The sequence below is a fragment of the Lepisosteus oculatus genome, chromosome 7, assembly GCF_040954835.1.
Source record: "Lepisosteus oculatus isolate fLepOcu1 chromosome 7, fLepOcu1.hap2, whole genome shotgun sequence".
Lineage (NCBI taxonomy): Eukaryota > Metazoa > Chordata > Actinopteri > Semionotiformes > Lepisosteidae > Lepisosteus > Lepisosteus oculatus.
Window position 1 is genome coordinate 40,129,209 of NC_090702.1, and position 18,813 is coordinate 40,148,021.

Genomic DNA, 18,813 nt, shown 5'->3' on the forward strand with positions numbered 1-18,813 from the left:
TTTCCTCTGCTGTGCAGGCAGCAATAGAAGGGTAAGGTGTTGTTTTAAACATTCCCTGAGAAGCTACAGAACTGTAGCTTTTCATTTGAATGGTTGAAGCAATAACATTAAAGTTCCAGAAAATACTAATTAACAGACTCTTGAAAATGTCTAAAGAGCTGAGATTGGTCTTGCATTAAGACCACAGTATTTGACTTGGGCTCATAATTATTGTGTCTTATTCTAAAGTCTGCCAACTTAAATCGTTTTAGTTTAATGGTCATGTTTTAAGCCTTTTGACTTGGAAAGTGAGGACTCAGACTTAGAAAGATAATAGAAGAGTAAATGGACATTAATTCATTTTAGGCCTGCATTGGAATTTAAAAAAAAGTTTAATGAATTCTACAGACTGATATTTTCAGCAAATGTATCTCAGTCTTATCATAATAAAGGTGCTTAAAATTTTAAAGTTTTAGTAATCAGAGTATTGAAACAGCTACCACAGAGTCATATTTAATGTGGACATTGAATAACACTGAATAGCATCTGCATAGAATCAGTCATACTATATTATTTTTGCATTTGACCTAGAGATCACATAAATAGTATAAAACAGAATAGAATAATTCACCCATGGAATACAAGATGTAACACACCCAACCTCACAACTAAAACTGCAATATAATAAGATTGTAATGTAAGCTTTAAACCATTAAAGTGCAGCACCAGAATGCCAAACAAACTCAAAGTAAATAGAATGCTATAATTTACAATATTGAATGCTGTGCCAAAATCTAAGAATTACATCAGGTGCCATGAGGAGAGCATTTGCAACTTTTAAAAGAGTAGTTTCAGTGGTACAGTACAGTATATAACTGTCTAAAGGCAGTTATATACTGTAAAGTTTTTAAGAGGTTTATTTACAGCAAACTATTTAGTTGCACTACAACCACACATTCTAACATTTTCACAAGAAATGGTTTTATATGGACCGATTGCTTATAAATGGACTGAAAATGATTCAGACTATCTAAAGCCATATTATATTTTAATAGACTGGCATAACTACAGTTAAAAAAGCTGGCAGCACCACGCCAGAGATCAAGGTGTCATTATGTTAAGCAGTAAGGGCCAAAGGGCAGAGAAACAGGACCAAAATAAAACGTAGGGAATGGGAATCCGACAAACAGGAAGAGGGTTTCGCATGTGACACCCATTCAGCAAAGCAAAGAATGCAGGAGTGAGCTGTGTCGTGTGTGAATACGGAGACCCTGCAAATTGAGGCACACAGGAGGAAGTGCTGTTAAATGATATGAGGGAAGAAACATGACATGGCAACTAAGATTTAGCAATAGATTAATGATAGATAACAGATAACTACATTTTTGGATTATTCCCAATAACATGAGAAAAATAACTGTATATAGACCTTTTAACAGCATGCCTCTATTCATTCTGGTGCTGCTTCCATGATTTAAGACGTGCCCTCAAGCCAGAGATTTGATATCTACTGTATGCTCCTGTTTATGAGAAACTGTCTTTATAGAGAGCAACTGGTCAGTTTATCATGAAACACTGCAAGTATGGGAGACAAACCAAGTTTTAGAAGGGGCCAAGGCTCACATGTAGTATATGTCAGGAAGGAATTGAATGCCGTGCCTTATCTGTCAAAGTGCTGAAGCAGGACAGACAAAATGAAGAGAGAGCAGAACACGAAAGCTTGTAGTGTGTAAGGGTTAAAGTAAGAGACAGAAATCTCCAGATACAAAGAACATCCATGTGATTAGAAAATCCCAAATTAAGATTCTAAGAGGATGCCCAAGAACATCTAGCAATGCCGTCTAAACTCCCCTACTCTTACAACATCTCTGGGTAACTCCACCATTTGAGTAATGCTTATGGGTAGAATACTGTGGCAGAACAGAAGATTTCTCAGTTACACTCAATATATTCTTCCCTTTAAAAACAAATAAAAAGGTATCTAGAACACTGCACATATTTTCCACTAGTATACAATAATTCCACTTAATCTGTGATTGGATTATCAAACAACTGGAAGAGTACACATGTAACAGGTCTTCCTGTAAAGTTGATGTCTTTACCTTGAGCATTCAATCATTTCACACCAAAGGGTCTGTGTCTTGGCATAATGGGGCTGGGGCTTGTTTTGGTTATACTCAGGGGTGTCCTTGTTCATCTGAGGCCAAATCTGCACTTCAAGCTCAATATATTGTGCCTTTAAATGTACACTAAAGCTGTACAGTACATACTGTATGGCCTTACCTTCTGATGAGGTTTTAGTTGATGAAACTTCATTCTTTTGAGGCAGCTTTTTTCAGAACTTTGCAAGCATATCAGGATATCCCAAGTATTGTTACCTGTGACAAAAAATATTCAGACTTTTAATGTAATACATTATTAAATTATAAATATACCTATAATAATACAAGCCTTCTATAAAAATGCATAGTTTCTCTCTGAAATATATAGATTTGAAAGCAGTGTTTTCAAAATACAGTTTTAATTCCCAAAACAGTAAGTATACACACAATAAGAATTAACAAATCTTTTTTTTATGTCACATGTTGGCTCTAAAGAAATTAAATGATAGAATTTAATAAAAATTTCAGAGTAGAACAGAAATCCAGATCTCATTTTTCTTCCTGAAGAAACCCCCAATTCAGGAGATAATCAGCTCTGGGTTTAACCCTTCAGTAAGTGGTTCCTTTTATGCTTTTTAGAACTTCAAATTCTTCACAAGTTTCTTTTGGGATTAAAAGATGAAGGAATAAGAAGACACCTGAAACCTGAAGTGTTTTTGAGACAGGCAACTGACTACCACATTCTATGCTAAAAATATAAGCATTTGAAGGATAACATAGCTCTGGAACAATATTGCTCATGCGAAGGAAATTTGACTAGGCTATTTTTTTATGTGACGTAGTCAAAGACTTAGCCTTTTCTTCCACCAGAACAGCATGATAATTTATTGGAAAAAAAAGAAAGGTTTACAGCAAGAAAAAGTCATTATTTGCTTATCTTGCGAGCACTGAAAACAGCCTACAATCTTGAAAAAACAAAGATTGATTACATAATCCATCCTTCTGAGTCTTAGACTGTCCAGAGACAATCACTGCCAAGTGTACAAAAACATCTGGTAACTATTTTGTGAGTCAGAACCACCCAAGGAAGCTCTTTAGTTTAGTTGGAACAGAAATGAGACATTTGTCTATTTGTGCAACTGCATACCAAATGTAAGGATAGTAATTTTAAATGAGAGCAAAGTAAGTGTTACATTTGCATTTCAAATAGGAGGGTCTTAGAAAAAAAATATTATGAAGTGAAATCAAACCCAGTTTAACTACGATAATTTTTTTTACTTCTCTAACCTTAGAAAAGAAAAGAAAAGAAAGTGAGGTTGTGCCATTTGCTAGGAACCTGCCTAAGTCAAGCAGACATAAATATTTAACAATGTTTTCAGAAAAAATACATAATAATTTGCTGACTGCAGATTGAAAAGTCAAAATCCTTTAAAGTACCAGAAAAGATTGTTTTTAGACTGAATTACAAAGAGCACCCAGCTAAGCAGTGTGTAGTTATCTTCCTTTTGTCAACACTAACATAGCTTGCATTGAGCTTAACCACATTCTGCAGAACTATTTATATCTCCAGTTCGAAAGACGTGAAAGAAAAACAGAAGGCATATGGCACTGTCTGAGACTAATACTCTACTACACAACAATAAGACGATTTTGAAAGTGACCTAACACAAGTGTAACAATAATTAATTTTGCACAAAACGTGTGAATCCAAATTATACCTTATACCATATTATACACAAATTATAAATGTTGAAATATTTATTTTCCCACTGGGAGTTCATGTAAATACACACTTATTTAGAAGTAAAATATAAGGCCCTTTAATGGCAATTATTTATTTCTTGACAATTTTAAAGAGCTTAAGCAAGACTTTCCTTTATTAAAGAATGTGATATGCTTTGGAACTTACTTTGCATGGACAAGTAGAAATGGCTAGCAGATATAGATGTACTTTGTTTACAAAATGTATATTAGATAGCAGATTTAATCATCTGTAAGATTATTTCAGATTTAACTAATTTTATATGGTTTCAAGCCAGAAACCACTATAAGGAAATAAGGAGAACCACTTATTTAAAATGTAGTTTTAAAAACCTATATGTTTGTTTTCTAATATGGAACTTTCAATAAGGGGTATTTACTCATTCACATAATACTGGAATTTAAATGAAGAATCCTACAAAATAAACAAAGATAAAAGCAAAAGCACGTGACAGTAAAAAAGGAATACTAAACACCATCCAATATGTATAGAGTTTGCAGAGAACTAAAAATCTAGAATTAGAATTTAAAGGCAATATAAACATCAAAATAACAAAAAAGGTGTAAAATATAGATTACATTCCAAAACAAAGCCCAGATTATACAGCTTGTTAAGCAGTGTTAAGAGTGGAAACAGGTGTGCACTTCACGATTAGAAGCTTGTGACATAGACAGGGAACCACGTCGGCTGCTTGTCAATATGTTACACAGCTTTTACACAGCTGTACTGTAAAAGTTGCTTCCTCACAACCTTTCCCCTGATGCTGAAGCTTTTCTGGGAGTGTTAGAATTCCCTTAACACCCAGGGCTCTATCTAGGTCACAAAGAACGCAGTGGTAAAAGCAAAAGCTGCAGTGTGAGAAGGTGGGTGCATAGGCACCCTGGGCTATGACACTCACATCACATCATCAGCTGTTCATGTAACTAGTCCAATAAGACTTGTCAACAGCAAAGTGAAACCATCACTCAAAGTATGCTTAGCCTAAACCTAAAGTACCTAGTCTAAACATCTCACATATTACAATTATATCCATTTATTTTCTAACTGCTTTATCCAATACAGGGTCACAGGGGAGTTGGGGCCTATCCCAGGAAGCCATGGGTGAAAGGCAGGATACACCTTGGATGGGAAGCCAGTCTCGGCACACAAAGGCACACACACTCATACTAGGACCAATTTTTCCAGAAGCCAATTAGTCTGTTGCTGAAACAAGTGCTTTTATTTACCTTGCTCGTTGGTTTCTGGCATGAGAAAAGGGCTAGCTTCTGTAGATCTTGACAGACTGACAGCATAACCATGCTGCTCAAGCGAATGCTGAAAAAGCTGAACCTCGGAATCTGTCGCTAAGTGGAATCCAGTCAGGATAATAGCTCTCCTGGTGCCTCCAGCCTTGTTCAGGGACACTTTTTCCACCTGCAAAAAAAAAACTAGCATGTAGAGAAACATTTTCTCCGTTTCAAAGACATTCAGTATTTTTCCCCATGCCTTAATAATACAACCCAGTAAATTTCAAACTAACGCTCTTCTATCAAATATAAAAAAAAACCCATAATCAGATTTTGGACTATTTAGTGACAAACAGCATAAAAAATGTATCTTGAAAAGACAATATTCCATTACTATTTATGCTATTCTCCTTTGGTTTCTTCCAATTACACACAAATAGTAGCTTTGTATAATTTGTTGGCATCTTTCTAAAATAATGGAGAATGTCACTAGAACAATACTGTCTGCAAACAAAATGGAAGAGAAGTGGAAATTACTTTATATAATTCCATATTTCTCTCTGTAATATTGACTCTGTGCAACACAGTATACTGTATATAGTAAAATTAATGCTAATCTTGCAGATGGGTGTCTCACATTTAATGCTCCTCTTGTATTAAAAAATGCTTAAATAAATTTAGTTTTTTAATTAATTAACTATATTGTTTTTGGCTTTCCACATCCTGCACATCATTTCCTTTCCTAGATTTTCTCACAGGATGCACACCTGTAAGATTATATCACAGTCATAAATCAAAAGTGGCAAAAAGACATAATACAGTCTATTTGAAATACAGATGACTCATATACTGAATAACAGAATAACATTTAATGTATCATTAAATGATTTTTCATGATTAGATAATGCAGCAGTTCTCTTTTTATGGGATGTATACATTAAGATAAAGTTTGTCTTCTTTTTTATGTACGCATTTACTTCTTTGTTCACAGTAACAACCCCCAAACCCATAGCATAAGGCATCTGATAAAAAAAAGGCTGCTCTGATCCACCGACTCATCAAGTCAGTCATCTACAGACACAGCAACATACATGTCTCAACATCACCGCCATAACCCTACAGGTTCCACCTACAGTAAGTCACAGGGGTCACTTTTCAGCTAATGTCATGACCACTGCTGAAATAAAAATTTCTAAAGCTAGTCTTCCAATTTTTGGGATATCCGATAATTTTCAACTTTAAGATGAAACAACAGATATTCTTTTTCAAGGAGATGAGGTGGTACAATGGTTTTAATTCTAAATAAATTTAAAAATGCTGGAATAGCAATATATAATTAACTGACATGTGTCCTTCACCTTCAGGTTGTTGTTGGGTAATTAAATACCAAAACAAATACTCAAAAACTAGCTCATCAACCTGTCTTGCTTTGACTTTAGTTTTTGGAGTTTGTAGTCAAATGTTAAAGTGAAAACCAGAGAACTTGAAGTAACCCAAGAAACAGGCAGTTATGATACTACAAGGAAAGAGAAACTCAATCAAAATCATAGTACAGATCAGCAAAATCAGCAAATGGGAATATAGTGGAAATAAAACATAGAGTATAATTACCAATCAGCCAAGACAAGGTTGGCCAAGAGAAACATCTGCAGCTGATCAGAGAAAAATTATCAGAGTTGTCAAGGAAAACTCTAAAACAACTGTCAGTGAAATCACCAACAGTCCCCACAGTGCTGGACTGAAAGTATCAAAATCCATAATCTGCAAAAGACTGTGTCTAAAGAATAGCAAAGCCTTCGCTGTAAAATGTAAATGTCACAGTAGTACCAAGAACAAAACAGACAGATTAGAATTTACTAAGAACTACACAGATGAACTAGCAGAGCTTTGGAACAAGTTAATGTGGAGAAAGAAAGGAACTGCAGATGCTCCAAAAAACACCACCTCATCTACAATATGAGCCCTGGTGGAGGTAATGTCATGGTTGCCTCATGAACTGATTCACTCAACTTTATTTTATTGCTTCGTGATGGATGGATTGTACCTTTTCATATTATTCACATTATTCACATTATTCTCATGATCACAAATACAAATTGCTTGACAGTAAAAGTAACAATTTTGACTTTAATGCCCCAGTGCTTTTGGTGGGCATTGTAACAATTTTAAATTGCAATGTTAATTGGTCAAACTATTAGGTTTAAGATTATGTAAAAGAGTCTTGTTTGAAAAAAAACATTAAACTTCTAGTCAAATAAAACACATAGACAAAATTTCATTCCAGCTTTATCATGTGCACTGCTATTCACATTTTCTTAAAAACAGATTAGCTTGGGGTGTATTTGTTGAATTCACAATATACAGACAGCTGCCAAAATAAAAAAAACATTTGAGTAAATAAAGGATACAAAGCATATTTAAAGCAGGTTCTTCCACACAGATGTGGCTCCTAAGTAAATTAAGCTATTAACATCTCATCATGTTTAGGGTCATGTATGAAAACGCTGGACATGTCCAATTGCTCATCAATTTGCCTACCTTGGCTAGAAAAAGAGATCTCAGTTGGGGAGCTTTAGGAAGACTGCTCAGCTTACTGATGTTTCACGAGGAACAGTGGCTAAGGTGATGTTGGCATGGAAGTCTGAGGGAAAGACATCAACTAGTAACACCATAACTGATTTCTGTGATTTCTGTGCATTGGTTCGAGATGCAATGCAAAATGGAAGAGCAACTTCACAGAGTGGGATGTTATGGACAGGGTGCAGTGCATAAGATAAGATAAGACTATTTCATTAGCCATATACAATTTCCTGCATTAGGAATTTATCTTTTTGCATTCCCAAGCTTGCTCCCCATGAGACACACATGCACACAGACAGGGAGAGAAGCTTGGGGTCAGAGCGCAGGGTCAGCCATTTATATGGTGCCCCTGGACCAGCTGGGGTTAAAGGCCTTGGTCAGGATTCCTCTGCTGGCCATGGGATACAAACCAGCAACCTTCCAGCCACAGGCACAGATCCTTAGCCACAGTGCCACTGCTCCGCCCATAAACCCCTTATTACGCCTAAAATGCACTTTTGTGAATAAAGTGGTAAAAACAGACAGTAGTTTACTGAGCAGCGGAATAAATGGTCAGTTGAGTCATCTTTCTCACCCCTGTTCTCAACAAGCAGACCAGTACATGTATGATGCACGCCCAAAGAAAACTGCAAACTTGAATGCTTTCTTTCCATGGAAAAAGGTTCTGGGAGCTCTGTTACAGTGTGGGGTGCAATTTTCCTGGCATGGTTTATGTCCATTCAGCCCATTGGAGGGCAAGGAGAATGCCAACAAATACTAAGCCAGAGTGATCATGTTCATCTTGTGATGAAGCATTTCTACCCTGACAGGAGAGGAATCTTCCTGGATGACCCCAGGGACACAAGTGGTCATTGTCGAGTATGAAAATGATGTTAACCATGTGCTATAGCTGACCAAGTCACCAGATCTCAACCTAATTGAACACTTACAGTATGGGAGATTCTGTAGTGGCTCCAGCTTTTTCCACCTCCATCAACAACACCAAATAATACAATTTCTCATGGAAGAATGGTGTTGCTTCCTTCCAATAGATTTCCAGATACTTGGAGAATCTATACCAGCATTGAGGCAGTTCTGAAGCTCTTCTAGCAGCTTCACGCCCTATTAAGAAACTTTATGCTGGTGTTTGCTATATTTTAACTGTGCTTTGTTATTGTATGTAAATTAAAACATCTCTTAAATTTTTTTTGTATAGTAAGTGAAGATCATATTTAATTACACTACACTTACTATACAATATATTGACTGTTAATAATGATGTCAGGTTTCTTGGTTCCAGTTAGTCTAGTCACTAAATAACACACATTTGGCTGTGATTACAAGAGTTCTATTTTGGACACAGCAGATGTGTTTTTTTATTACTTCCATGTATTTTCTTGTGACCTTCGTTACTACACCAATTGAGTGAGTACCTTGGACCCACTGAGCCAAGCTAAACCCCAACCATAATTATCACGGTTTACAGGCTTCAAGGCCTTTAATACGCCACAGCAGACCTACTCAAAATATTGATATTCAAATAAATGATCACCACTTTTGTACTGCCGTATCTAAAATAAGAAAAACCTCAAATAAAGAGTCTGTATTTACAATGAAAAAGCAAAGTTTAAATTTTAAAAGAGCTAAATAATTTATAAAAACCTGGCTCCTGATTGAAGTTACAATTGCTTTGGTGGCATGTTTTTCTTACCAACAATATTAATCTGACACCTTGGACATGTCATGTTCAAATGCCTCAGTTTTATACTATCTTCTTCTATTTTATGTCTATGGAGAATACAGACATGGTTTTAAAGATGTGGTAAATAACATGAATACAGGATTATTGTATTTACAGTAAAGAACATGGGATATTTTCTAAACAACAGGTGACATAGAGCAGTAATACACACTTAACACATGTGGAGAAAAAAGGCAGACTTGCTATTAGTACCATAATTCGTTAAAACCATTTGAAGTTATAGCTGATTTATCTTCTTTTAAAGACAGTACCTAGATTATTCCGGATAATGACTTGCATTTTACATATTTAGACCAACAGAAATTAAAACCTAGGCAGCTTCAAGCATGATAGCAGAGAATAATATATTTTCGAACAAGAATAAATCTTAAGCATCCCTTCTTATTGTACCAACAGAAATAAGATATCCAAGTTTGAAAATAAACCTTTTTATCCTTGACCTATACATAGCCCTGGCAAAACATGAGCACAGTGAATGCTTTGGCATCAGGCTGCTTCCGTATTGTGAGGATGAGATCATCAATCTGTGTTTGCAGGACCACAGCCAGTTCTCGGCAGATACTCTGTATGAAGGAGTCCTGTGAAGTCAATTTAAGGGGACTCTTCTGCACTACTCTGAACATGCTCAATGGGCTTCATTCCCATTAGCTGGCCAGACTACGCCTGGGCTCCAGTGATTTGGCTCTCCTCAGGTGTGAGCTGGGCTATCCTTGACTAATGAATGCAAAATCATTCCGCTAAGCTAACTGGAGCTCCCTCACACAGTATTTCTCCAAAACACATCCACAAAATGTAAAAAAGTGGGCTATTTAATAAGTATTTTTCCAGATTTTAAGGTTCCAGTGATATACAGTACATAATTCCAAAATAAACATTTCTATCCCAAACTCATCCATCTGTTCACTTTATCTCTCTAATGCAATGGTTTCCTAGTGGAGAGCCTTGGCACACTAATATGCCATGAAATCTGCCACGTTTGCCGTGTAATCAAGAGGCTAAATGCTTTAGTTCCTTAAAAGCAGCATAATATGTCCCAGGTGTCACATTAATATTGTTGGTAAGACACTGCCTGCTGCATTACTTGCAATGGGGAAATATTCGCATCCTTACACTTTAAACTTCAAGCATAGATTTCTGATAATACTAAACATTTTTACATTTTTATTGTGTTATGAATATTTATTTTCATGTTGTGAAACAACAGTTGTAAAATAATCGTTTTTTTTATTGGTAATGCAGAAAAGTTTACATACATGTGGTGGTAGAGATTGTATTGTTCATTGATTAACAAAAACTGTATTCCCTATGAATTTTAAGATGTTTTAGAAATTAAAATACTTTTGTTTGAGGCAGATTCAAAGTGAGAAAATAAGTAATAGGAGAGTAAATAAGCAAAAAGATCAATCATATGCCAAGCCTTAGCTCTGCTGTATAGTATTCACTGTACCATTACAAATTAATTGCATTTTCAGATACATTTAGAATGCACAAGTAACCTTGGTGACCTGTCAGGACTGTTGCATAGTATTTCCAATAAACGGGAAACATTGGGCCGCCATCACACAGTTGGCACAGCATTTCCACCAATGCCTGTAGGGTTATTTTAAAACACCATTTTTATCTGCAATGATATTAGGGACAATAGACAAAAGAAAAAAAAAGAAAAATACTACCCTACCCCTTTTCTATATTTCCCCTTTTAAGAGATGCAGATCCTTTATTGTAAATGTTCCCATGTGTGCGACTCACCACATCAAAGGAGAAAGTCAGACTCTAAAATGAACACATGCTTTCTGGCTCCAGATATTATTTAAAACCTGCAGCTAGTTTCCCTTGACGATTTCTTTTTGGACTTTTGTCCAATCAGAAGCTTGTTTGCAATACTATTCATTTCATGCTTATAAAATAAAAAAGCAAACGTTAGGATAATAATTCACTTTGGGATTGGTTACTCTGACACATAAATGTTTTTTGTCCATCTGTAGTTAACAAGACCAAAAATATTTCAAAGACGTTTTGTATCAACAAATGCAGCATGAATGTAATTACAAGCAAGTTGTACACAGAACGTGGTTTACTTAGCAGTTTACATGGGTGTTAACATCACTGCTTAATTTATGCTTTTGCCTATTTTAAAGCATGTTTTTGCAATTATATAGTGCGTTAAAGGACAGTTTCTACAGGAATCTACAGGAACTCTTTTGGGGCCTGCACTGGTCTCCATTGCATTGTTATTGACAGACCATTCCTTCTCTGTAACTCTGCTGACCTTTCACACTATATCATGACCTTGTCTACATTCATAATCAAACTCTCCTCATCTGCATCGTTTCTTTGCATCAATGAAATGTTACAGAACTTTACAGACATACCATATAGTTGAAAGTTTATCCCCCTGCACAGAGCGGTGGCACTGTGGCTAAGGATCTGCACCTGTGGCTGTTTCAAATCCCATGGCTGGCAGAGGAATCCTATTCTGTTGGGTCAGCTATATGTGGAAAGACACATTCCTAATGCAAGAACTTTTTTTATGGCTAAGAAAGTGATCTTATCTTATTTTCTTCTTCAAAGTTACATGTGTGATTGGATGCTTCTTGGAGAACATAGAGTATGTTTGTTCCATGAAGACTACTACAATCTACAGTTCTACCAGCACCTTTACTTCCCCCCAGTCAATGGGAACTGCCAAGGAGCCAAGCACAGGAGGGCATGTCCAGGACATGACAGGAGGAATGAAGTCTAACTTACTCTATACAGAAAGAATGAGATATATAAAATCCAAATCACTCTTTCGCAGCCTGTAGAAATCCACAAATCAGCTAAAACCTCCTTTGCACAGCCAGCATACCTCTGTCTTATCATGACATTTACATTTGCGATATGACATACAGTATATCATGACACATTATTTCAACAAGGGAATAATCCATCATTTAATGCACCTTCATTTGATTTGAATGCACTTCATCTGATCCATGGCTGGGAGTAAGCGTTCGCTCATTAGATCATTTTCAAACGGAACGAAAAAAGAAAAACAGATTTGGAATAAAATATCGGTGTGGTCTTACACAGATTCTTGATGCTGTAAATCTTGTGCATTCTTAATGGGTTTATTAAATCACAAGCACTGGAAAGTCTGTCTGGTGGGAGGGAAGCTTTGGTTTTCCCAGGAGGAACAGTGTAATTTAAGACTTCCAACACTAGTTCTGCCAGCAGGGCAAGTAACTAAATCAGGAGCAGACATGAGGGTGGTGGTTCAGGAAGGGCTCAGAACTCCAGTGTACCATTCTCTCTTTGGAGGGGGGAGCTGTCTGGCTTAGAGGACAATTTAGCACTGGGTGGACACCACATCAAACAGAACTGCATAAAAACAAACATTGAAATGATGGATGCTCCATATAGTATTTTGCTTTTATTTTCTGGATCTATTAGTCCTACGCATAGGTAACAATACTTTTCAAGTCATTAAAAATTATTATCATTCGGCCAACCTTTTTTGAGGAGCTAATGGATCTGAGGATCTCATTCAGCCATTTCTCGAGAGGAGCCAGGGAGTCAATTTAAACAAAATGGTTCAGTAACCTGATCCATACCCCCACAACGCTTTGAGTAAACACGTGTTTCCTGTTCTCTGGTTTAAATGCAATCCCCTGTATTTTCCATTTGGTTTGTGTTTCATTGTTAACTGTGAAGGTAGCCATTGGGTTAATGTTTTCTGTGACATTGAGCATTTGAATACTTGAATCACGTCCTTTGCAGTCTTCTCTGTCGAAGACTAAAAAGTTTAAATTCTTTCAGCCTGTCAGTGGAGGACACTACTGTACAATCAGGAATGTATGTGGTTGCTCTTCTCTGGACTGATTCCAAAGCAGCAATATATATTTCTTTACATATACAACATTCTAAATGATTCCTTAGTAGTATATATTACAATTCTAACATATTATACAGTAAAGGAACAAGTAATAGGTTTATTCCATGCTGAAAAAAAGAAGAAAGAGAACACAACGTTTCGGCCGTGGAGCCTTCTTCAGGTGTGAGCAATGCTGACGCAGCTACCCACCTGAACATATTATACAGTATATACCTAACATTTAATGTTGTTTGTATTGTTTGTATCTGTATGTTGTCTAGAGAAGGATTTAGCAACATAAATACCCAGGTTTTGTTTCACAGATAGCTTCTTAAGCCTTAATGTTTCCCATCTTATCACGATAAATACTTAATACAAAATACACAGAATTCTTCTATTTTAAAGGACACATCCATGATCCATGATAATTACCAACACATGCCCAGTAAATGATGGTATATTTAGGCTAAAGTGTATTTTTAGTCACATAAAAGATACAATTAAAATTTGTGATTTTTCTGCTGGTGTTGTTGTCTGAAAAACAACAATACATTACAAACAAAAGGACCACTTATACTCAAACCATTATATAGCAGTCCTAGTAGTGTTTACTTTGTGAGGCTTGTCTATCATGTTATCAAGACCAGAGTATTGCATCAAAACTCTCCTACAGCTGGATGAGCTCAAGTTATCTTGACTGTGATTTTATAAACATCTATAGAGCTGGTATGGACAACAGCCATCTTTTCAGTAGGAATAATGTTACCATTATTAGTAGTTTCTTTCTGAAAGATGTGGAAGGGTACTACCCAGATTTCTGCCCTTCTCATACTCTGTTAGCTGCTGATATGATCTAGGTAATCACCCGTTAATTACGGAAACATTTCAGATCGGTATGTGTGTCACTGAATAACATACTCATCTTGACTTTTTTTTAAATCATTTTCATCTTTCCTCAGACTGCCTTGCAATCTAGCAGACAATGAAGCAACGGGAATCAATTTGTAACCACGTAAGAACAGTTACAAATGAGAGGAGGTGATTTGACCCACCTAGCTCACTTGGTAGTTAAAAACTAACTGATCCAAGGATCTGATCCAGCGGTTTCTTGAAGGAAGCCAGGGTACTGGCTTCAATATCATGGCTGGAGAACCTGTTCCACACTCCTGCAACTTTATGCCTAAAGAAATGCCTCCTATTGTCAGTTTTAAATGCAATTCTACACAGTTTTCACTTGTGCCCTCTGCTACATGATTCATTGCTCATTCTGAAGATGTCCACACTGGGATGGATTTGTCAGTGTCGTCTGACTATTTGGAATATTCATATTCCAACATACAGTACAAGTCGCTTTTATGCCTTCTCTGTTCAAGGCTAAGACAGTTCAGTGCAGATGATTCCTTTAACCCCTGTAAAATATCTGTGATATCTTTAACCACTGGACTAACTGTGGAGCAGTAATATTTTATCTATAATGTAGTAACTTAAATTATATGCCATATTCTAAATTAGGTTTTGTTTGTGCATTATACAGTTTTATAGACTACATTCAATGCTTTTAACTATATATCCTAACATTTAGTTTACTTTCTTATTGATTTCCTACATTTATATGTAAATGATGTGAATATTGTACTTTATTAACAAAAACACATAAGGCGTATTCATAAGCATCCTCTTTTAGTTCAACGTTTCACATTTTGTGTTTTTTACAAAATCCTTCTGTACCTTAAACATCATCTGTTTAATTCCCATTCTAGAATTTCGTTTAAATGTTTAAATTTAAATTAAAATTGTTTAAAACTTTCTATTTTGGTATAATCTGCAAACCTGGCTAGTTTACAAATGGTACAAGAATATAGATCATTAATATAAATTAAAAAGAGCAGTGGTCCTAGTCCAGATGTGGACCCAGTAGTTGTATCCTACTACACTCCCAGATTTGAGCATTCACCCCTTATTTATGTTTTGTGTTTTCTGTTTGTTAGTCAATTCTCCATTAAAAAACACATTTCCATGAATGTCTAATGTACAACCTGTAATTTAAGAATGGCATATGAGAAAATGTATCAAAAGCTTTCTGAAAATCTAAACACGCCATATCATATGCTCTGTATGTATCAATTTATATTGTTGCTTATTCTAAGAACCCTAACAAGTTGGTCAAGACAAACCTACCTTTAAATCCCTCTAAATCATTTTAAATTTTAAATCCATAGGGATTTATTAGCCATATGTAATAAGTGAAATCACTTCTGCTTCTTCTCTGTAAATACTATTTAATTCAGAACTGTGTCCTTCTTCTGCGTGAGGCAAGTTGATGATTTCAAACTTAGTGAGCACCTGAATCAAATACAGTATTGATGTAGTACATCCATAATTTCCATATATCCATCTATTTTCTAACTGCTTTATTCAATACAGAGTTGCAGAGGAGCCAGAGTCTATACTGGCAGGCACAAAGCGGGATATATCCTGGACAGGACACCAGTCCATCGCAGTACACACACTGACACACATTCACACCAGGACCACTTCTTCCAGAAGCCAATTACCCTACAGTACCAATATGTCTTGAACAGTGGGAAGAAACTGGAGCATTCAGAGGAATCTCATGCAAACACTGGGAGAACATACAAACTCCACAAAGATTATAGCCCAGGAATTGATCCCAGGGCTCCAGTACTGCACTGCAGCAATGCTAAACCCTGAACCACCATCAGCCATTTCCATTTCATTGTATAAATAACCTTTGATTATTTCTATTAGCTTCCACTGCAATATTTCTTTTCATCTATGTCTACCATATGGGATTCTGCTGCCGACATGCCTCTGGGTATTTCCTACTCTATGTGGGTAAAGTTGAAGTCTTTCATAAAAACTACTTTTCTTTTTCACATTCATTCTTGATTTAGACAGTTCTGAATTATAATCCACATCTGTGTTTCGTGCTCTGTATCACACTCCTAACACTATACCTATAGAATGCTTTTGACGAGTCTGACCCATGCAGATTCAGAGACTCTTAATTCCTCTAGTTTTAATTCCTAAGCCTGAATGCTCTTTTGATATACTGTATAATGCTCCCACTCTTCTTTTTTGTCTCTCCAGAACTGCATTATTTACTAATGTTTATTCACCTCTTTTCATTATTTTTCTGATTGCAGTAACATCGTAACTGCCTGTGAAATTTAGTAGCTTCTATCTCATGTATTTGGATTCTAATATTGCTAGCATTTGTGTTGTAAACACTTAATTACCTGTTCCTTGCTCCTTGTTTTTCCATTTGGTTCTCCCTTGATCTTTGTTCCCCATGTAACTCCATCCCCCCCCCAGTTTTGGTTTAAATAATTCTTAAATTCTTTTGGGATCCTTGGATTTAGATGACTGGTACCCATCTCATTTAGAAGTTATCAAACACATTACTACAGATGGCCTTTGCCGAGAAAAGGTTTCTAATGGACAACAAAGCTGAAGTCTTGATCTACACTTCATTTCCCTATCCATACGTTGATAAATTAACGTTTGAAGCTGTCCACCAGTCATTTTACCCAGTATGAACTGGATTCCTGAGGAAACCAACCAATTTTAGCCCCTGATTTCATTTTGTTGCCAAGCTGTTTGAAATAGCTATGGATGGATAGGATGCTGTTTATACCATTTTTGTCTCTCTCAGTGTTTAACAACACATTGCCTGCCTTAGCTAGGAGCCTATCAACACAGTGGTATATCTATTAGCCACCTTAGCTCCAGGGAGACAGGAAACTGTTGTCAACTCACAGTCCCTGGTGCATATCACCATTGCAGTGTTTCAGAGAAAGAAGTCTCCAGCCACCTGCACTGCTCTGTTTGCATTCTTGGTTATACTGGCAGCAGTTGTTGAGATCAGTGTTTGATCTTTTATGTCAGCAATGAAGGTGTCCTGAGAGCTGCTGTCTTGAGCCCCATATCTGAATCCAGGTCCTGGAGTGGATCAAATGTATTTGGTGATGTTGGATGGCTTGCTGAAATTTATTTCCACCCACCATCTGGTAATAGTGTCTCTCAGTCAGTTTGTCTGTCTTGTTTGTCTGACAAGTCATGCTTCACACCTTCCCCAACATTAATTTTGTCATCTCTTGGAACCCTCTGAATTCCTTTAATTCCTTCTCCAGTACATTTCAAGCAGAATCTGGATTTTGTGGCAGTTACCACAGATGTAGCCAGGCTGTTGTAGTTCCTCTAGGATTCTTCACATGTCACACGAGTAGCTGATCACTGGTTTAAACAATATTGTAAGTATCGAAGGTATAGTATACCTGATGTGGAAATGTGGAAATGATGTGTTTTTTTTTTGCCTGGAGACAAGAAACAGCTGTCCAGTTTTTCTACCAGCTGTTTAAATGCCTTTCAAACCTATAATTATCACCTTCCCTTATATCATTATCACTGCCCTTATAAACTGTCCCATGCATATGCAAAACATTCTTATAGTTGAAAGATGGTAAACACAGAGCTTGAAAAAACTAACAATGAAAAAGACTTTGATGCGTCAACATAAGCACCTTTTTCCTCTCCTAGACAATGTGTGGAAGCAATAAAAAGCGCAGACCAAATGTTAGTTAGCAGTGCAGTCCATAAGTATTTGGACAGTGACAATTTTTGTTGGTTTGGCTCTGTACTCCAGCACATTGGATTTGAAATAAAACAATGGCTATGAGGTTAAAGTGCAGAATGTCAGCTTTAATTAGAGGGTATTTAGGTCTATACTGGGTGAACCATACAGGAATCACAGCTCTTTTTATACATAGTCCTCCCATTTTAGGGGACCAAATGTAATTGGGCAATTGGCTGCTCAGTTGTTTCTTAGCCAGCTCTGTGTTGTTGCATCATTAGTTCATCCACAAGAGAGCTAACAAAAGGTCTAGAGTTGATTCTAGATGTGGCATTTACATCTGTAGTCTGTTGCTGTTGTCTCTCAACATGAGGACCATAGAAGTGTTAATGCCATTAAAGCGGGCCCTCGTGAGGCTGAAAAATCTGAAGAAATCAATCAAAGACATAGCCAAAACATTAGGTGTGTTAAAATCAACTGTTTAGTACAAAGTTAAGAAGCAAGAACGCACTGGTGATCTTAGCAATAGCAAACAACCTGGTAGACCACAGAAGACAGCAGCAGTGGATGACCGAAGAATACTTTCAACCATGAAGAAAAACCCCTTTCCAACTGTTGAACAGATCAGGAACACTCTCCATGATGTAGGCATAGATGTGTCAAAGACTACCATAAAGAGAAGAATACACCAGCATAATCTCAGAGGGTTCACCACAAGATGCAAACCACTGGTAAGAAAGGCCACAGAAAGGCCAGTTTACAGTTTGCTAAAAAGTACATTAAAAAGCCTCTAGAGTTCTGGGACAAAGCCTTATGGGCAGATGAGACGAAGATTAACCTGTACCAGAGTGATGGAAAGAGAAAAATATGGAGAGAAAATGGAACTGCTGATGATCCAAAGCATACCACCTCATCTGTGGAACATGGTGGAGGTAGTGTCATGGCTTGGGCGTGTATGGCTGCCAGTGGAACTGCT

The 18,813-nt window shown here is 36.7% G+C and overlaps 1 protein-coding gene across 3 annotated transcripts in view; it reads right to left on the reverse strand.

The window, feature by feature from the left end:
• cped1 (cadherin-like and PC-esterase domain containing 1) overlaps nucleotides 1-18,813 on the reverse strand; it is a 98,883-nt gene that overhangs the window by 75,445 nt on the left and 4,625 nt on the right. For all 3 annotated transcript variants that reach the window (XM_015352416.2, XM_015352415.2, XM_015352419.2), the window contains exons 2-3: nucleotides 5,070-5,256; nucleotides 2,263-2,357 (exon numbers count right to left, since the gene is read on the reverse strand). In XM_015352416.2, coding sequence (XP_015207902.2) covers nucleotides 2,263-2,357; nucleotides 5,070-5,256 — 282 coding nt within the window. The remainder of the gene's footprint in view (nucleotides 1-2,262; nucleotides 2,358-5,069; nucleotides 5,257-18,813) is intronic.